Source organism: Lactuca virosa, chromosome 4 (genome assembly GCF_052849685.1).
Source record: "Lactuca virosa cultivar CGN04683 chromosome 4, Lactuca_virosa_CGN04683_v6, whole genome shotgun sequence".
Classification (NCBI taxonomy): Eukaryota; Viridiplantae; Streptophyta; class Magnoliopsida; order Asterales; family Asteraceae; genus Lactuca; species Lactuca virosa.
In genome coordinates, this window is record NC_136429.1 from 32,225,470 (window position 1) to 32,247,164 (window position 21,695).

Consider the following 21,695-nt stretch of genomic DNA (forward strand, 5'->3'; position numbering starts at 1 on the left):
TTAAAATTTTTCTTTATCAAAAAGTTTTCATATTAAAAGAGAAAAAGAAATCTGTGATTTCCCGTTGTGGATCTCCTGTCCCCCGTGAGGGGTGGGGATGAAGATGAAAGTTTATTTATATTCTCCGATGAAGATGAGGATTTGGGGATGTGGTCACTATATTACCCAACTCCGTTGCCAATCTCTAGAGGAGGATGAAGAAGAGGGCAGTGGGCTGAAATTACTGATGACTCGTTGAGGATGCATACCCGACATTGGTTGCTGTTGTTGTGTTTCAGTAGTAAGATTAGTAACTTTGTTAGTTAGCTGTTTTAAAAAATAAATTATCTGTCGTCATCAAAAGTTGTGTTTTCAACTCATAATTTTTAGCTTAATATGTTTTATTTATATAACCTAAAAACAATTAAAGAGTTATTTATACAATAAGATTTAAAAAATAGAAATCAACGAAATAAAATACGAATACTATAAAAATATACGCTACGAACACGTATACTACGAGTACAAGGAGACAACCCGTACCCTATGTCCAAATATTTGACCAATTTCCTCGTGCCCTTTTTAATAGCTTATTCTCATTATCCTCCCCGTGCTTCTTTGCTTCCCTTCAAGCAGAGCAGCATCTATCTCCAACTTTTCCTGATTCCAGTTATCAGGTGAGAAATCAACTAAATTTTCTTCTCGATTATGTATGAATTCCTCTAGATTTAAGTTTTTTTCGTAGTTTTATGTTTGTTTAATTTCGTATTCTTAGTCGATTCAAATATGCAACTGTTATCCGCTTTCGTCCCTGGTTTATCAGCTTCATCTATGGAGATATACAGATCTGAGTTATTAGAAGATAATTCAAGTATACTTCATCACTTATTCGCAGGAAAGTATATTTTTGTTCTTTGTTTTCTACAGTAGCCGCCTCGATTAAAACAAAAAGTCCGATTTTTTTTTTGAACATGATTTTTTTAGATCTCGTAGAACTTTCAATCGAATTTGTGTTTGTGAAGCGAAGAAAGTATCGTGATTTTGAGTTCTTCTGAAATCAAACGCTTTCCTTTTCGCTACATAGTCAATCACGCATTAGTTTTTAATTTGGTGTTGTTTTTGTTTGTTACTCGAAACATCTCCATCATGAAGACATATAAATTATGATTGATTCAAAACAAACAGAGTTCACGATTTCTACAATGGATCTGCTTAGTTTTGATACTTGTCCTTTTTCGTAATCGAACTTGTGAATTTTAAATTCGTTTAGCCGTCTAAAGCCTTCAAACATTAAAATATTCAAATCATTTTGACCAGATCGATATCTGCCATATTCGAGTTTATAATTAAAACCACTGTAATTTGGAAATTATCTACAACACTTTGTTTTTTTCCTCTTCCCTCAGATCTCGGATTCATCTATATGACTTGATTCTCATACTTTCTTCTTATTTTACACAGAAGAAGAGAGTCGAGATATGAATCATTGTGGAATCCAACAGAAAAACACCTTCGCATCCACTTGTGAAGAGATGAGGAACTCCGTTTCAGTTTCTGTATCGTTTGACAAATCGGAGCATCATATGGTGTGTCCAAAACCTAGGCGGCTCAGCCTCTTCAACGACCCTGTCAAGCCTTTGAGATGGCAGATGTGGTAAACTTTCTTCCTTCTTCCTTCTTCCATTTCTCTTATCAAATCTTCAATTCTCAATAAACTCAGAAAACAATCTTTTCACTTCACAGCTATCAACCAGAACCATATGAATCCAAAGCAAGCATTGACCTATTGGAAATCATCTTTGAAAAGGTAACTACTTCTACTTTACCCCTATCATCATCTTACTTAATTCACTTGATTATCTTTTTGATTTGTTGATTTGTGTGATTACAATTTACAGGGTAGTGGATATGGTGGATCCGAACCGTTTTTCAGTGGGTCACCACCAAGTAGAGTATCTAACCCGTTAACACAAGACACCCGATTCGGATATGGGGACAACATTTGTAAGTCATCATCTGAAAAGAAAATAGGAAATGTTGGTGGCAATTTTGGTAATAAACCAGCTGTCAGGATTGAGGGGTTTGAATGTAATAATTGCAGTATCCCTGCCCGGGCTTAATGCTTAAATCAAACCCCTCACCCTCAAATTCTTATCAAGTACATAAGAAATTAGCGAATTGATGAGAGGCATTTTGAAGAGGATGAAAAGAGGTAGAGACATGGTATTTTTGTAAATAAGTTGTAAGTAGGGGGTTTATGTAATATGTATGTAAGTAAAATTAGGGTTATTAACCGCAAAAAAAAAAAGTTAAATTTTTTTACCCTTTTGATGATGATTTGTAAGTATAAAAGATCTAGAGGGGGAATTTTCCGAAGAGAAATTTGTAGAAAGTGTAATCTCGTTTTGTAGAATTTTGAGATGTATATATGTATGTATATGTATGGTATCTATCTATGATTCGAAGAATGAGACGGCAATGTTTTGATGTTTTTTTACATAAGAAACCTCATTTAACTTTTAAAGTTTATTTATTTACAAACTAGAATCTGTGAAACTATTTTTGTATGAAATTTACACAAAAAATTAATAAGTTTTAGTGTTTTATTACCTATAAACTTGTTATCTTAAATAAAATAATGAATAAGGTTATAGTTCTTTTAAGTTGACATCAATTTCAGAGTTATTTAATTTTGGGTCCATTTAGTGGCTCGTGGTCGTTGTTTGTTAGCAACGTGGTCTTTAAATGGTTGTCCATTTCAGTTTAGTCAAATTTGTTAACTATAATTTATGGGTCCTACTTTGGACACACCACTCTACACAACACCAACCTATATATTAGGTTTGCTTTTTAGGTGAATGAGGGTAATTATCATCATATAATTATTATTGACTTTATTTTTTAAATCATCACAATATAATTATTATTTGACCAACTTTTATTATTAGTTCATTATTACATAATCTATAAATCATTATTATTTAATAACTATATTTTTTACTAACTTAATTAATATTAATAATTTTATATTTATTTTTTATTAAGATAAAAAAAATATAGTTTTTATAATATAATAACATATATAATATTATAAAAAAACAAATTATAAATAAATTTTCGTCAACCTAATATCATTGATATTATAAATAATATTATAAGAAATAAAATCCGAACAAATCTTCATCATTTTTTTTTAATTTTAAATATTACATAACAAAAATCTGAGACAAAAATAAACAACAATTAATCATCTATAGTCATAAAAGATCTTTCCGTAGGTCTGAGTCGCTTATAAAATTCTAGACGCGACTTATACATAGTTTGCCATTCGGCTGCGGACGGGTCTTTGTGGCGGATCCATAATGCTGAAATAGGAGGCATCGGATACTCTCCTTCTAACTGTACCATCACATAGTGATTGATGTATACAAGTGCAAATGTAAGGACACGATGATTTTGAAACTCACTAGGACCTCTCAATAGAGGGAAAAAGGTTACAGGGCCCACTGTGGTCAAAAATTGGACAATCACACCAAACCTGTTGGCTATCAGGATACCTGTCTCAGGCATAAGCATATAGTGTTCTGGTGGTGCTGTCCTATCTGTCATGAAGAAAGACAATGAATCAAGTACTCCATTGCATCCAATGAAAACTCTAGAATAGTCTTCATATGACGTCAATAACTCATCATACAATTGCTGGCGAATGAAAAGCCACTCATTTTCATCATACCCGAGACAAACAACTACCGATCGAAAACCACAATTTCCATCACCCCTTACATTTTGTATACGCGTGATGTATGGATGAAATATTGATGGAATTTCCTTCAACAATGAATTATGTTCCTTCGTTGCTTTCTCTTTCAAGTCAAACCGGTACGACCATTGGCATGTTGGTTCCTCATTCAAGTCAAACTGGTACGAACATTTGTCTATTGGTTCCTCGTTCATGCCCATGAAGAATGAACTATGCCTAGCTGGTTCATTGTTCAAGTCAAAGAATGATGAATTATGCCTAGTCGGTTCATCGTTCAAGTCAAAGAATGATGAATTATGCCTAGTCAGTTCATCGTTCAAGTCGAAGAATGATGAACTATGCCTAGTCGGTTCATCGTTCAAGTCGAAGAATGATGAACTATGCCTAGGTGGTTCCTGATTCAAGTCTGAACAACTGTATCGGTGAGGAGCTTGACTTTGATGGTGACCACGCTTCACTTTTGGGCGTCCACGGTTATTTTTCTTAACCGAAGGTTCATTGATTATAATTTTTGAAGGATCGATTATCTCATCCATCTTTCTTATATAACTGTATTTGACATGATCTGGTTGATTGTTGAATTTTTCCTTCCATCTTTGCATATGATCATCAACATTAAGATTTCCATAATCCACAAATACACAAGGCTTAAAATCAAGCGTTCTCCAAAAAATATCAATTGAATCCAACGGAATAGGTGAACCTATAGTAAAAAAGTCAAAATGTTATAAAGTGATTATACATATAAAACTTGTCAATTTAATACAATACATTTGACATACCTGCATCAACATACATCGCAAGTTCGTGAGCGCATGGTAAACCAAAACATGTTCGTAGTTGACAGCCACAATTCTCAGGAGTTGGTGCAAATCCTTTTAACCGATGAAGCTCTTCTAAGATTTTATCCAAAGCATGCTCTGAAACATGATGTCGTAGTGAATTGAATATCTCATCCTTAAATTTTGGTTTATGAATGATTATGCTCCTTGTGAAACTCTCTTTGATAGCTGTGTCTTGCGACTGTACAACTGTTTCAATAACATATATGAATTTATCAAAATCACGTTTTCGAGATGCTAGGTGTTTTTTTAGCTTAGCGTGCTGACTCTCAACTCTATTTGTTGTTGAATTTCCAAAATTGGTACTTTTATCGGTCCACAATGATACAAATTTGTCGGGATACTTCTCCAACCAAGTATTGTAAAGATACTCAAAAACAACTAAAATATGAAGAAAAATCAAATTAGTATGATTGAATGAATAATAATTATTAAAGAAATTAAGAGTTTAGGATATATATTAATGATACCTGGATCTCTGGACAATAACGATTGAAGGTCTGCATACGCTTGCATATATGCACTCGGTGTCGGAGATTCAACTAATTTCTTCCACATTGGATGAAGAGAACCCCAAGTCTTATCTGATTTGATACGTTTCCTACAATGCTTTGTTATATCGTTGAATATATGCCACCTACAAAGTAAATGATTACTTTGTGGAAAAACATCTTCGCACGCCTTCATCAACGCCAAATTTCTATCGGTGACGATGACACGAGGACAAAAAGAATCGTTAATCGTCAATTTCAAACAAGTCAATACCCACCTGTAGTTGCTTGTTTTTTCGCTATTCATGAATGCGAAGGCTATGGAAAACGTCAGTCTCGTAGAAGTGACACCAACAATCTCCAGAAAAGGAAGATTATACTTGTTTGTTTTGTATGTAGCATCCATCAACACCACATACGGAAATGCTTGCCACATCTGTAACGATATTGGGTGCATAAAAAACAACTCCTCTAACTCGTTAGTGCTCTCGTTTAAACGATACTCATAATTATACCCTTTAGTATGCAAAATGTGCATGACATTTTGTATCGGGCTTCTACCTTCTCGTTGAGATATTGTAAACTTATGGCGACAATTGTATATAGTTTTCAGTGAAGACACGTTATTTTCATTTTGCTGCTTTATTGTTGACAAAATATCTAGTGGTTTAACATTCAGCTCTGTCAAATCATGGACCAAACGAGTCTCTTTATCCGACAATCGCATTGCAAATGAATGACCCTCCATATACATTGATGGTTCGTGATTGTGATCATCACGTACGACCTGTAACTTCCAACCATCTTGTGCCTTCAAATACTTTGCTATCAATTCGAATGGACAATTAATTTTTTTTGTTTTCGCATTTTTACTTCTGGATATACCACTACGATCACAACAAAGAAATACTTTAGATTTGAATCCAAAAGTTGCTGCCTTCGATCGTTTAGTGACTGTAACATAACCTTGAGAACGTGCAATATTTTGTACCCAATTCTTCAAATTTTCAAGAGATCTAAAAATCTAAAAATTAAGAGAAAAATTTAATGTTAAAAAATCGATAAATATATCAAATAAATATACACATAAATATAAGATTAGAAATTATACTTCATCGGTAGAAAAATCCGAAATAGTAGCCATTTTTTCCTGCAAAATTGAAATAAAACAAAAAAAAACTTAATAAAAAACCGATTAAAAAAAATTAATTAAAAACTAATTAAAAAAAATAATTAAAAAATGATATCGTAAATACATGCCATATAAACTAATTATGCTACCATATTTGAGAAAATGATTGTCATATAAACTAATTTGCATGTAAGGTGGTCCATGGTGGTTTTTTTAACCATAAAATTCATGTTAACAAATTGATTTGTATGGTATGTAAATAAAAAATAATTCAACTTTTTATTTTCAAACTAGAATTTAGTTTTAAAAATTTAGTGAATAAGGAATCATCAAATTCAAAATTGGACGTCCATTAATTTTCGATTTCAAAATTTAAATTTATGGTTAATTTATTCATTATTATAATATTAATACTATATTTAATGTTTCGTTGAAATTCCTTTTATAGATATTTTTGAAAGTAAATAAAATAATGCAGAAAGTATAAAAAAGTTTAAATTTAAAGTGCCTAAAATGAAACATATTCAAATTTTGGGGGGCTGTTTATATAAAATGATAATATATAAAGGCTTACTTTGATCGAGCCCTAGCAAAAATGTTTCAGCCGCCAAAACTGAGAGCCAAAGATGTCCGATGCGATTTGCAGCGATGAAGCTATTTCCGGCGACGACAAAATTTCTGGCGACGACGGTCGATTTCACGGTGCAACATTCATAGCCACTAGCCACTGGTTTGATGCTTCGACGGCGGACTTTTTCACGGTGCTATTTTTCTCGTTCTTTCATTCCGGCGATCTATTGTTTTTTCTCCGACGTAAATGATGATTCTCTCGCTTTTCTCAATCTGGTCTAGGTGGTTCACGATGGTAAATGGTGGTTCCGGTGGTCTTTTCTCACGATCTCTCTTTCTCTCGTTTTGTCTCCGGCGTTATTTGGTTACCGCCGGTTAGTTGTTGCCGGCGGCAGTTCTTTGGTTGAAGCTGATTCCGATGGTGAACAGTTTTTTTTTTTTTTTTTTTTTTGAATATTGTTAATATACTGTTTAAATGATTCATTTTCTGTTTATATAAAATGTCGTGGTTTATTGGAAGTTTAAATGGATTAATGATGTTCATTGTTCAATATAACTATATTTTGTAGTTTGTTCATATTCTGATAATTTAGTTTTTTTAGAAATAAAACACAGTCTTCAAAACATAAATATTGAGAATATACAATAAAAAGGTGAATAAATCTGAATTGAATGCTTTCTATATAATACTTGCCCATTGGATACAAATCCTTGAAATAAGAAAAAGCTGTCAAAAAAAATCAGATAAAAGTCAAAATAGGTTAGATTGGTGTGTGGATAGATTGGTGTGTATAAAGAAATAGCCTAATTTAATTCGATGGGGTTGTGATTTTTATTTGACATCATAATAGAAAAGATAAGTAAAAATAAATTTGATTTTATATGAAGACGAATTGACACATGTTTTGGTAAGACGTTTTTTATTTTTAAAAACAAAATTAAAAGAAAACAAATATAAATATCATAATTTTGGATTTAAAAATCTGGTACATTAAAATTAAGGTCAATATATGCCTTAGATAAAAATACGAAAATGTTAAAGTATATTATACGTACTCTTTGTTGTTATGGTTTTGCTGAAAATTATGGGTAGCGTCCTTTTTTTTTTTTTTTTTTTTTGCATCTTTTTGTCATAGATGTCAAGGCTGTTTGTAGTTCATCGCTACAGTCATGTAAATTGTTGTCCTCCATTTCAGTTTAGTTAAATTTGTTAACTATAATTTAATTCGATGGGGCCTGTGATTTTTATTTGACATCATAATAGAAAACATAAGTAAAAATAAAATTAGATTTTTATATGAACTCTAGCAAAGATCATTCTGGAGCAATGTTTGAAAGTCGTTAGGGCAGGTTGATCGATTAGCGGGTAATGAATACCCGGTATAGACGAGGAGTACCAGTGGCGGGGCCAGAAATTTTGATACGGGGGTACAAACATTGTCAAGATATATTTTATGCAGTTATCCTATCTCGTACATGAAACATGGTATAATCCCTTTAGGTGGGGGTACAATAACATAGAACATGTTTACAAATTATTATTTATATTCATAAAATAATTTTTTTGGGAATGCTGCAGTACCTCCATCGCCCCATGTAGCTCCGCCACTGAGGAGTACATCAGATTGGGTAAATTATAAGAAATTAAGTTTGGGAAAATTATATATATATATATATATATATATATATATATATATATATATATATATATATATATATATATCAAATATCACAAATTCATTAAAATTTATAATAAAATAGATGAAAATCAATAAAAATTATAGGTTTTTTAAAAGTCAAAATTTCCGAGTTTGACCGAGTTTTTCCGATTTTGACCGATTTTCTCCTAGTTTGACCAAGTTGAACCAAGTTTGATTGATTGGCATCAAGGTTGACCGATTCTTACCAAGGTTGATCGAGTCCGAGTATTTTTGGCCTATTCCTAATAAAGCGCTTTCAGGACATGTCTGAGTCCGAGTACTCGGCCGAGTAGGCCAGGCTTTGCAACACTATAATAGAGTACTTGGTACTTATTTTAGACTGCCACTACTATACAACTCACAACTAATATGTTTGTAAGGTTAGTCTGTCGTTTTGTGTCGTTTTGGTATTAGTAATGAAAATGAAAACAATCGACATTAATGAATATCATAACAACTAACATACAAAAAAGTCTACTTGGGACTTGCATACCTTCCAACCAAGCAGTCTCTATGTGAACTTTAAACAATTTCATGTAACTTTTAGTTAAATTCAAAACACTATTGGTCAATAAAATTCTCTCGAGAAGTGACATAATTGACTAACTTGACACACATGCTTATTCAGTTTTAGATATTAAGTCGATGAACTCTTGTATATCCCTAGACATTGTAATATATGGCCTTTGCATTTTATAAATAGTTAACTTTCTACATTCTTCGACTTTTGAGGATGGTAATGGGATCTATATTTCTTCCAATTACTCACGTATACATTTAAAATCATGAATGAAGTTCAACATATTGTTGTCAACAAGACCTGCTAACCTCAATGCATGCCACTTCAGATTCTAATGAGAGGCATGAAGCACTAGTGGATGTTGAAGATTGTGATAGAAAAAAGAATAAAACTTTAAAACAACTATATGTTTCAAAAAATAATTAACTATATAAAATTTATTAGTTCGTGGAGTTTATACATCCAAAAACACACTACACTAGTGTAAAATAATCACAATATCAAGGTTTGACACGATACTATATTTGAAAGTTCTATATGCTTTCAGTTTCAGTTTTAACATCATCTCTAATATTCTCTTTACTTTCATCTTTGGCTCTGTGGATATGTATTTCCTTTTATTCCACAAATGATGATCGTCTGTGAAGATAATAAAAATATTTAAGGTAAAGGGCGTCATCCATTGGCATGAAAGATGGCGAAAGATGAGGGTTGGAAATGATGGTGATCTTGGTGAACCCGCTTCCCTTTTTCTTTCTCAAGTTGTACCACACGTTTCACTACTTGTACATTGCGAGTAGGTTAGAAAAGATGGATTCCTTGTGTTTATGGTAGGGAAAAATAGAAGTGAAAACACAAAGAAAAAATATGATGTGATACCTAGATGGCAAGAGAGTTGGGAAAGATGGTTTCCCCGCGCACTTAGTATTATATAATATGAGTTGCAACATCCTAAAAATTTCAACAATTTTAAACTTTTCAAAACGATCCTTTTACTAATAAAATGTTTACAAAAATAGTGTTCTCAAAACATTATTTGAAAATCAGTGCCTCCCACGATCAGTGACATATAATTAGGATGTGTACGGTCACACCTTCGCCTTGCCACGAATATCTGAAACACCTGAAACCATAAACCAAAAATTCTAAGCACAAAGCTTAGTGAGTTTCCCCCCAAAGTACCAACACACAACATATAACATATACAATAAACAACATACTATGGGTCCAATCAACCATCGGGTTGGAATACCAACATACTATGAGTCCAGTCAAACATCGAGTTGGAATACCCCAGACCTTCAACCATCGGGTTGGAATGCCAACATACTATGGGTCCAGTCAACCATCGGCTTGGAATACCCTAGATCCTCAACCATCGGGTTGGAATGCCAACATACTATGAGTCCAATCATCATCGGGATGGAATACCCTCGGGCCCAATCAACCATCGGGTTGGAATGCCCCGACCTGTTGGCTTACGCACAAACAAGAGAAGCCTCAACTACCAATCAAACATGAGCACATATAACAGATAATCATATAACAGTCTACAGCTATTCAGACAGATCTACAAATCACTAAGCATAACAACATCCTATCTACCAGGATATTGATCTAACAGATCATCACAGCGTAGCAACATCCTGTCTACAAGGATACCGATCTAACAGATCATACCAGTACAGTAGCATGCATAACATGATATCAATATAATGGGCTGGCATTGGTGCCTTCGACCCGTAAGTACAGTGAGGACAACTCATTTCCCACTGGCGAAACACACAGACGATCCCTGACTGCTGGCTGACAGATTCCCCGAACCATCAATATCAAAACATCACCCAATTATCAATTGGGTTCCAAACCATAATCATAAATCCATACTCGGGGTAAAAAGACCATTTTACCCCTAACCTAGCTTGGTCCAAGACCAAGGCCCAACTCACAACCTGAAAGGCCCAAAAGCCAAATAACCAACCTAGGCCCAATTATGGCCCAATTTTCCAAATTGGGCCCAAACCCCGTTACATGGGCCTTACCCTAAAGCCCAACCAAAATTCCTAGTCCAAGACACTTATACTCAGATGGCCTATTAAGAACTCAAACACCCAAGCCCAAAAAGGAAGCCCAACACGAAGCCCAAAAGCCAAAATCCTCCTGACTGAGTACGCGGGGCGTACTCAGCTGTACGCTAAGCGTACATGCAATTTGGCTTGTACGCCCAACGTACTCTTCCATTAAGCCAAAACTCCATTAAGCACTTAATGCACAAGACCAGGAGTCCAAACCACATATCTACTTCTTAAAGAACGTCTAGAACCATAAAGTCATTGACTTGATGACTTTGCATCCCCCAAAAGAACCCAACATCAAAATAAAACATTATACTTTCACCAAATGGACACCATCTCATGCATGGGGGATTCCAAATCCCAAAGGAGACAACTTTAAGCATCTAGAACCTTAGAAACACCAAGAGTGGCAACTCATAGCTCTTAGAGTGGTACCAAACCACTAGATCTCATTCTTGGGACCAAAATGAACAAAAAACTCATACAAAGTAGATCTAAGCAAACAATGAACAAGATCAAAGCTTTTTACCTCAAACAAGCTGGAAATGAAGCACATAATTTAGATCCATAAGCTCATCCTTGATTCACAACCTTGCATCAAACTCCATCTTCTTGGAAATGACTCAAAAACACCAAAATGCACATCATAAGCTCAAAATTACAACCATGGAGGCTTAGAGACGATTTTTAGGGTTTTGGGAACTTTGAGGCTGGTATAAGGACCAACCCTAATATCCGGTTTAATGAGAAACCCTAATATCCGGGGTTTTTGCCCTATTTAAGGGAATGTGTTGGCTGGGGTTGCTCACCCTCAACCTCCATCACACTCTCTCAACCTCCAAGCAAACAATAAACTCCATTTGTGCTCTCTAAGCTTTTTGTGTTGATTTTGGGGAAAAAGAAGAAAAAGGTGACTTCTAGACTTGGATTCAGCAAGCAAATCTTCTCATCATCTTGTTGTGCATCTTCTATACTCTTGTAAGTCCCTAAGTTCCAAGCTTTTTTGTTTATTGTGCATAGATCTAGGTTTCTATGCCTTATTATTTACGTTGGGACTTATTGGCGTGTTAGGATTTCATAAAGTTTCCAACTTTATGAATCCCCAGAGTCCTTTTATGGTTAAGAGTGTTGGATCTGGAGTTTTATAAAGTTTTGAACTCTTGCATGAGATGTTGTCCCTTTTTCTCAATTTTGACCTAATAAGAGTCCAAGACATGCATTGGACATGCATGACTGGAAACTATGGGATTATAAGGTGCTAGAAACGTTCTGGAATGAGGATATAGTAATCCTCCAAAGAAAAGTGAATTAATGGTTTAAGCTGCCCAGGCCCGTCACCACAGTATGGCTCAGGTTGCCACGACGTGGCGACTAGGCCGAGGCCCACTTATTTTATTGGATAGTGGCCACGACATGGCCAAGGATGGCCACAACATGGCGACCTGCTGTAGTTGACTTGGACCGAGGCCCAAACTCAATGGCACTAAAAGCCCAATAGTAGCCCAATTACTAAAGGACACCCAAAGCCCAATATGGGCCCAAATCTAAGAACACCCAAAGCCTAATAATGGCCCAAAGTCAGAAAGGCTAGTGGCCCAACAAATACCAAAACCCTAATAGTACAAATATGGCCCAAACCACGAAAGCCCATGACCAGGCCTAGTATGCTACGCGTACCATAAGTACGCCTGGCGTACTGGGTGGCTTGCCTGATCGGGGACTTGAACGCATACACACAACGTACGCTTGCATATGACCAGCGTACGCACCTATTAATCATTTTTTCCATTAAGCACTTAATGCTTACAACAAAACGTCCAAACTTCAAATCCAAACCTTAGGGAACATCTTAATCCAAAAAGTTACTAACTTGGAGCCTTTGCATGGCTCAAATGAACTCAAACCCTAGATTTAGCATCCTACTTTCATTAAATGGATATAAACACATGCATGGTTGATCCTCAACCATGAAGATGCTAACTTTATGGACTAGGGACCTCAGAAACATTAAGAGAAGCAACTCCTAACTTCTGGAATGGAAGAATCTCACTAGATCTCATTCATGGGACTAAAAAGTGAACAAAACTCCATAATAATTAGATCTAAGCATACAATGAGCAAATTCCAAGCTTTATACCTCAATGAAGCTGGAAATGATGAGTGAAATCTGGATCTACAAGCTCTCCCTTGATCAAAGCTCCTTGTTCAAGTTTCTTATTCCTCAAGGTTCACCAACACACACAAAGAGGTCAAATATTCTCTAGATGGGTTAGGGTTTCGAAATAAGGCTCAAAGGGTAAAGGAGGTTGGGAAATGAGAGGATCATGGGTCATAATGTTGCTTAAATAGGGTCCAAACCCTAAAATTAAGGTTTGTCCCCCGATTGCATACGCCATGCGTACTCCTATTTTTCCGAAAATGGCAACAATGCCCCCTAAGGACCAAATTTGCAACTATTTACACACTAAGGGTCAACCTGAAAAGTACCTTGAATCGGTTGTTACAAAAGGCGTGATCGTGCACATCCTTCTGATATGACATTTGATTTTGGGAAACTCTGATATGTGACTATTATCTTTGGAAATAATGTTTTGTAAACAATTATGGCTTTGGTTGGATTTTTAAAAATGGAAATTTTATCTTGATTTTTGGGATGTTACACCAAACCTTATTAGTTAAACTTAAAGAAAACAAAATTTTGTTGCACGTTCCAGCACTGAAGCTGAGTATCGATCTCTAGCTTACACAACAATTGAGTTGATGTGGTTAAAGCAGTTGATATATGATCTTCAAGCTAAAATCAACACCGGCCATTACTGTTGTGTGACAATATCATAACTATTTTCATGACTAAAAATTATGTTATTAGTACACGCTCCAAACACATTGCCTTGGAATTTCGTTTTATTCGAGAACAAGTGGAGGCTGGTAAATTAAAAATCTGTCATGTCTCATCTGTGGATCAATTTGTGGACATTTTCACCAAACCGTTGGGAAAATAAAGAGTTTTATATCTTCATTCCAAGTTACAAGTTCGTCCCGCCCTTGAACTTGCTGGGGGTAATAACAAGTTGTAAACGTGTGCAATTGATCCAGTCAAGTGGTCAAATAGTCAATATAGTATTAGCTCTAGAATAGGTGTAAATATCTGTTCTTTGGTATTCTAGTCATGTATATATACATTACAATACTGAATGATAAAGTATAGTTCAATCTGAAGCTTTTATATCGAAGGCCCGGAATGACATTGTCTTCAAGAATAAACGACGAACGATTATGCAAATGGTGGACAACATTAGCATCAACACATATACTTGGATAAATAACATATCCCAACTTAGTAAAATTGGCTGGTTTAATTGGTATATATTTGATATTTTGGACTTTTTTTTGTAACTATTAAGCTTCTCGTTTAAACCTTTTGTTAATTAATAACCAGTTATGAGACTCATGTATTACATTAGTTAATTTTAAAAAAAATTAAATATAAAAGTCAAAATAGTTAAAAACTTTGAATTTATAAGAAAATAAAAAAATAATGATTTATTATAATGAAAATGTTTTTTATCTTTTAAATTTAAACAAATAATTTAAATAAAGAAAATAAACTTTTAATTTTGGGAATTTTGAAATTAAAAGGTAAGTTTATTAGGGAAATTAATATCCATTTATTAGTATATTTATTGCAATTTTTACATTAAAATATTATATGAAATTTAATAAAATAGAAAAACTCATAAAATGACATATAAAAAAAAATTAATTCAAAATAACTATAAAATAACATTTGACAAATTGAATGAGAGTGTGACAAATAACAGAAAAAAATTCATTTATTAAAGAGGGGAGGATATTGCTCCCAGTTCCGACAAAATTAAAGAAACCAACTAATTTATAGGAAACACTCAAAGTGACACATTTTTTGGGCTTTATTCAACCTAAGGGCTAACGTCATCATGTGTTATATTCATTTTAATATTTGGGCTTTATTCACCTAAGGCATCTACAATGATAAAATTTTCAAAACATTATTTATTTGAAAAAGTTTTAAAAAGCTTTTTGTTCAAAGTATAAATTTCTTTAAAGGCTAGCCTAACAATTTAAAAATCATTAAGTGATTATTTAAATAGCATTTCTTTTATAAAATGTTATTTTGCTTTAATAAAATGTATTTATCCACTAATTATATTAAAACTAAATGAATGTCTATGTATACACATGTTAAAATCATGTAGTTATAATTTTAATAAATTTATTTTCTAAAAATTATTATCATTTACATTAAATAAAAAATAATAATTATATAATATACTAATTTTGAACTCCTTGGTGAACAGTAAATGATTCTTATTGGTCCCAAAAAAAGTTTATTTTTTTATTTTCTTTTTTGATAATCTGACCCTACTTTTTAAATTTCTTTTAATAATCTGTTCCTTTTTATGTATTGAGAAATGGTTTCCACGTCTTTGATGTGTAACAGCAAGGTGGTGTTATATGCCTAATTCCACCACTCACTCCGTCTTTCCCTCGCCGCTCCACATACCGGCTGCTTCTTCTTCTACTCTGATTTCCCTCGCCGCTCCATCAGAACCGACTTCTCCCCACACTTTTCCAAAACCAACCCTGCCAGTCACGTCGTCTCCGTTGGGCTGCCGTCGGGAACCATCGCATCGCCATGGCCGTCGTTTGTGGGTTTTCGTCGGCGTTCTTGCTCTCCTTCTACGACGTCCCTACACTTCCGAGATGACCACTGCCGATGGTGAATCCGAAGAACCACCAACACTTCCTTAGCCTTCTGTTTGTATATGTGTCTATGAAACTGGATTGCTAACTTCCATATCTTCATAAATTCATACGAGGTCTATTTTTTGTAGGTAATTCGCTATTATTATCTTTGTAAAAATTGATTTTTTCCATGGTTCTTCCTAGCAGCAGGAGGTGTTTGTATTGGTATATATATTTATTTCCAGAATCTTTACTCATTTTTTGTGTGTTTTTAAACTTTGTTGGTTTTCAGAAAAACTATATTCTTAGGTGTGGTTTTGTTTCTGTATAGGATTGATGTAATCTTTATATCTCAGTACGCATTACGCAGAGATCAACCAGAAATCTCTATTGCAGAGATATAAGTTTATGAAAAACTGTGTGGTAGTGTTTTTGGAAAAGTAAACCTCTTACTTTCCTTTTCTTAGTGGTTATTGCTTTAGATTATTAATTGAAAAAAAAAATTATATAACCACTACAACAAAGATGGTTTTAATTTTATGATCAACATAAACAAAAATAAATAATGTTATTATTTAGTCATTCAAGTTTAAAACGTGTTTTAGTCAAGGGTAAGCATCCTTAAATTGCGGCTTATTACATTGGTTTGTCTGAACTTTTCCAACAAAATGTTGTTGAGCGTGATCCCTTTTTTTTTGCAACTTGGAAGACTTGTGAGAATATATGCAAACGTTAGTTCTAAAATTTTATTGGATGAAAACAATATTCTTGCAAAAGTTACAAAGAAAATTACAATAAAACCGTTTTTTTTATATTTGTAAAATTTAATTTGATTTTTTAATTATTGTTTTAGAGAGCAAACTTGGAAGAATCAACAATTAAAAAACAAAATGCAGATAGCTCTATTAGTAGGTTGATGGAGGAAAAGGAAGAAATGACTATGGTAATTATTTTAATAAATGCCTTGAACCTCATAAGCTTTTCATTTGCATTCAGGTTGATATCAAAAATAGTTCAATTTTAACTTCTTTGGTATTAGGCTATTGCAGGATAGGTGATCTTAAAGAGGCTTTCCAAGTGTTTGAATGTATAAAACATAAAACTGGAAGAAAAATTAAAACATTTAGGAAATAATAAGTGGTTAATACATTTTACCAAAATAAAATGTTTTCCACTGATAAAAACCACTATTTTAATCAAAATATTCATTATTAAGAGGCTATACATGTTTATTCCCGTTTTGCCCCTGACCCTCATTTCCAATTGCTCTCTGTAGACTCATTTCCAATAGAGGGGATATGACATCTACATTGATTGTTTTTGAAGCATCCATACATTTATGTGGTCTTTGTTATGACCATTTGCTATCTAGGTCCATGTATGAGGTATGTTCATAATAACTTCCTTCAAACTTTGGACAATTTTGCTTATATTTATGCATCAAAGATGTTTATTGATGATGGTGCACTTATAGTAAACAAAATTTGGTGCAAGAGTTAAGTGCTCAAGAAAGGAGGTGTTAGAGGGAGGGCTAGAGATGGGGACATTGTAACATCAGATAGAACTTATCTAATTTTAAGATATGTTGTCATTGCTAGCAAAATGTTATTTATTTAAACTTTCCTTCTAATATACTATAACTTTATAACAATATATTAATTATAAAATTATATAAATCTTGATGCATCTATGCTAATAAATTCACGTTTTTATGTTGTTTCCTTTACCAGTTCTAACCCCGCACTGCTTCCCTAGTTTTTATACTAAATTTGATATTATGTTAAATTATAACTATTTGGAAAAATATGATAACATAAATGTCTATTATCTTTAGATTACATTGATATAATTTTCGATTTAGTGTTAATTAACTATTATTATTATGATTATTTAACTTAAAATTACAATACTTCATTTGTACTTAGTTTAATAAATATAAATATTTGAATAACATTATCATTAAATCATTAATTCTAAATGTTACTATTATTGAGAGTTCATTTTGGTAAATTAAAGAGAAAAAAAAGTAGGTTCATAATGATTATATATATATATATATATATATATATATATATATATATATATATATATAAAAGGTTCATAATATAAAATAATGTCTTTACATCTTCATTTATATTTAAAATATATAAAATTCATAACACGATAATAACTCACGTAACAAACTACTAACTTAATTTCGAGTATAAGAAAAGGGAAGTGATCGTACACACCAATTTTTCTCTCTACATAATAATTTATGTTTTATATAGTTATATAATAAAATATTTTTAAAAACACACATTGTTATATATAGAGAAAACCACAAATCTAGATTTTAAAGTAGCATATTTAAGATAAAATTAATTTTCTGTAGAAATAGTATTACAATTTACGATGATACATTTATATTTTATTTTATGTTAAAAAACCCTTGCAGCTTCCGTTACACATATCATATCGGTCAAGAGTCAAGAGTCCAGACTTTGTTATACTGAGCAAAAACAAGCGATTGGCTTTTACACAATGACCATCGACCGAATCAGAATAGTGAAAGCTGCCCCCAATCAACTTACAACACACCCCATTTTTTTTTTTTGGTTTTTCTATAAGTACCCCCTCCTTTTCCAATCCCACCCCCCTGATTTGATCTTTTGTCTTTTTGTTGTTTTTTTTGTTTTTTTCCTTTTTTGTTTTTTAGTTGTTTTTAATTCTTTTTTAATTTATATTATTATTATTATTATTATTATTATTATTATTGTTATAAATTTCGTATAAAATTTTAAAATTCGGACGACATTTTTATTTGTTAATTCCTTTTTAATTTATATATTATTATTATTATTATTATTATTATAATAATTGTTATAAATTTCGTATAAAGTTTTAAAATTCGGACGACATTATAAATTCAAACGGCTATATAAAATCAGTTTTTAAATATTTTCTTATATTTTAATATTTATATTATTACTGTTATTATTATTATAAACTTCAAACAACATTTTACAAATCGGACATTATAAATTCGAACGACTATAAAATCGGAATTACAATTATGTATTGCGTGGTGCATTATACGGATTGAAAACATTTAGTCGAGCACTATACAATGTTTCCCATGCTGCCGAATGTTCTGATCTGTATGTACGGAGAAGCCTGGACAAAACATCAGACATTGGATATGCTCCTTGTAAATCAATAATAATAATAATAATAATAATAATAATAAAAATAAACAAATAGTAATATTTCTCAATATGAGAATCTTTTTAAAATCGTTCCAAGTGGTTAGCTTTTCCAACAAATAATAATAATAATAATAATAATAATAATAATATTATTATTATTATTATTATTAATAAAAGAAAAAACAACAAAAAAAACAAAAAGAAAAAAACAAAAAAAAAAAGATAAAGAAAAAGAAAAAGAAAAAAAAATGATGACAAATCAAATGTAAAAGTTTGATTAGATTGATGTTAGGAGGGGGGGGGGGGGTAAAATCAGCTAAGAGGGGGTACTTATAGCACAACCTTTTTTTTTTACCCTGGTTATTTAAACAAACATTTATAAAACCGACTTAGGAAATTGTAATTTGTTTATGTCAGCCGTCAAAAAGTAACAATATTAGTTGACTCATTCAATCAAATGTTAACATATTACATAGGAAAAATACCGCAAATAGACAAAAAATGGGGGTCAATTTCTAAATATAGTCATAAAAAAAGTTTTTTCCTGATATAGACATACATTCCGTGGATCCGCGGAACCATGAAATCTCCGCGTAGAGGGGTAATTTCGTAATTTCAACCAATTTTTTTTGAGAAAAACGAAGGGGACCTATTTTGGTCCCCGTTCCTCTTCGTCACTCCGCATCGGGTCGCAAAGACAATCGAAGACTTCAAATCCGGCGACGACTTCAACGACTTCAACTCCGGCGACGACTTCAACTCCGCATCGGGTCGCACAGCTCTCTCCGTCACCGATGGACCCCAAATTCCCCGATGTTATGGCCGATTGATACGGTTCCCGGGTATTTCTCACATTTTCATCTAATTATTAATGTCGAATATGATTCAAATTAGAGGAAAACCCATTTTATTACACTTAAAATGTATATAGATTTAGGATTTTTAGGTTTAGAAATCACAGATACGGTTTTTGGGATGATCCATTCCACGGAGGGGGACGTCAGTCCGCAGAGGGTGCTCCGCGGAGTGATGTCTTACCTCCGTAGGTGTTAATCCCATTACTTATCTGCCAAAACCCCCCATAAATAAAATAACAAAACTCATACTTTTTTTTTGAAAATGAAATGAATAAGAACTGATCTATTTTGTAGAGATGATCGACCAAATTGATCTATTTTGTAGAGATGATCGACCAAATTGACCTAAAAAAATGAAAAACAACACTTTATATAAAAAATCCGTCTAAAAACCGTTGCAACCACCACTTCCGCGGAGACATTAATCACTCTGCGGAGCTCCTCGTCACCTTCTCCGCGGAGAGATTTATGAAGGCCAAACAACTACCTCCGCGGAGGTATTAATGTATCCGCAGAGGGCATATGTGGAGCAATCTTTTACACATTAAAAAATCAAAATTTTAGCTTGTCCGCGGAGATGACGTCATTCCGCGGAGGTCCGCGGAGGGTCCTCCGCGGAATGTATGTCTAAATCGGGAAAAAACTTTTTTATGACTATATTTAGAAATTGACCCCCATTTTTGTCTATTTGCGGTATTTTCCCTATTACATATCTACCATTTTAAGTTCAAGTTTATTTCTCAATTCATTTTTTATATATTTGAAACTTTACTTATATATATAAATATATATATATATATATATATATATATATATATATATATATATATATATATATATATATATATATATATATATATATATATAGGTTTAGGTTCTATGGAAAACAAAAAACCATAAAAATCATAAAAATGCATAAAAAAAATACTTAGAGATCACAAAACTTTTTTTTTGAATTTTTTTTATTAAAAATCGCTGAAAAAAAAATAAAAAATCAGTTTTTTTATAAAAAAAAAATTTTTTTTCAAAATTTTTTTCAGCGAATTTCTTTAAAAACCTGCGATTTTTTCATAAAAACTGTCAAAAAAAAGTTTTGTGATCTCTAAGTATTTTTTTATGCATTTTTATGATTTTTAGGGTTTTTTGTTTTCCAAATAACCCTTCCCTATATATATATATATATATATATATATATATATATATATATATATATATATATATATATATATATATATATATATATATATAGTAGGTTATAACCCATTTATTATACGGTTTGAAAAATTAAAATAACGTAAAGACAATACCGAAACTAATCATTAATAATAAAATATATTCCATTGTCTACTTGTAATTTGAAATTTTATACGAACATGTATGTGATTTCGGTCAAAATTTATAATTATCGCAAAATCCATATTATTTAATAAAAAACAAACATATTAAATTTTGAAATTAAAAAATAATAATAATGATTTATGGTATCTTAAAATCAACATTAATCTTCAAAATAAGAATAGAAAGAAAGTGACTTGTGTGGTTTCAATTATAAACAGTAAGTGACTTTGTTTATTGTGATCTAATCAATATAACTTACTTTGTTTATTGTGGTCTAATTAATAGGATAAAAGGTTTTCATAATAAAGTAAAAGTGATATTCATTCCTATAATCCTATCATCTTCTTCTTCTCTTCTCATGGAAAAAAACTAACAACATTTGTATTTTCACTTTAATCTACATTAAAACGAAAAACAAAACCAACAATATTAGTGATTTCTCACAGAAATAAAAAGATTGAAAAATTACATAGAAAGCATATTAGAAAGGGTTAGTAACCAATTAAAAAATTCATACG

At 32.3% G+C, this 21,695-nt stretch overlaps 2 protein-coding genes and 1 long non-coding RNA gene across 6 annotated transcripts; 2 read left to right on the forward strand and 1 right to left on the reverse strand.

Annotated features, from left to right (window-relative positions):
- Window positions 1-524: 524 nt before the first annotated feature.
- On the forward strand, window positions 525-2,447 carry LOC145103860 (uncharacterized). Of its 4 annotated transcripts, none has more exons than XM_079041133.1 (5): window positions 555-656; window positions 755-871; window positions 1,438-1,633; window positions 1,723-1,786; window positions 1,878-2,447. In XM_079041133.1, the coding sequence occupies exons 2-5, from the start codon at window positions 766-768 to the stop codon at window positions 2,097-2,099; spliced, it is 588 nt and encodes a 195-aa protein (XP_078897259.1). In that variant the 5' UTR covers window positions 555-656; window positions 755-765; the 3' UTR covers window positions 2,100-2,447. The 4 variants fall into 4 exon arrangements, with proteins under 4 accessions (XP_078897262.1, XP_078897259.1, XP_078897260.1 ...); XM_079041134.1 differs by having other exon boundaries at window positions 556-656; window positions 755-850; window positions 1,441-1,633; XM_079041135.1 differs by having other exon boundaries at window positions 599-656; window positions 803-871.
- A 775-nt stretch (window positions 2,448-3,222) lies between these two features.
- On the reverse strand, window positions 3,223-6,434 carry LOC145104255 (uncharacterized). The gene is made up of 6 exons (XM_079041522.1): window positions 6,423-6,434; window positions 6,184-6,222; window positions 5,052-6,096; window positions 4,888-4,962; window positions 4,522-4,770; window positions 3,223-4,442 (listed from the first exon to the last, which is right to left on the reverse strand). Exons 1-6 carry the CDS (start codon window positions 6,432-6,434, stop codon window positions 3,223-3,225), a joined length of 2,640 nt encoding a protein of 879 aa, XP_078897648.1.
- A 9,103-nt stretch (window positions 6,435-15,537) lies between these two features.
- On the forward strand, window positions 15,538-17,387 carry LOC145109666 (uncharacterized). Its single transcript, XR_013709125.1, has 4 exons — window positions 15,538-15,943; window positions 16,648-16,737; window positions 17,071-17,179; window positions 17,269-17,387. It is a non-coding gene; the product is annotated as an uncharacterized LOC145109666 (long non-coding RNA).
- Window positions 17,388-21,695: the final 4,308 nt, after the last annotated feature.

Excerpts from the sequence above, each read along its gene's own strand:
- LOC145104255 (XM_079041522.1), bottom strand. Across the intron at positions 4,963-5,051 it reads GTTATTGTCCAGAGATCCAG|TTGTTTTTGAGTATCTTTAC; the intron begins GTATCATTAATA and ends TTCATATTTTAG. Across the intron at positions 4,771-4,887 it reads ATCATTGTGGACCGATAAAA|TTGTACAGTCGCAAGACACA; the intron begins GTACCAATTTTG and ends TTATTGAAACAG.
- LOC145103860 (XM_079041133.1), top strand. The coding sequence starts at position 766 with ATGCAACTGTTATCCGCTTTCGTCCCTGGTTTATCAGCTTCATCTATG. Across the intron at positions 1,634-1,722 it reads CCTTTGAGATGGCAGATGTG|CTATCAACCAGAACCATATG; the intron begins GTAAACTTTCTT and ends TTCACTTCACAG. Across the intron at positions 1,787-1,877 it reads TGGAAATCATCTTTGAAAAG|GGTAGTGGATATGGTGGATC; the intron begins GTAACTACTTCT and ends TACAATTTACAG.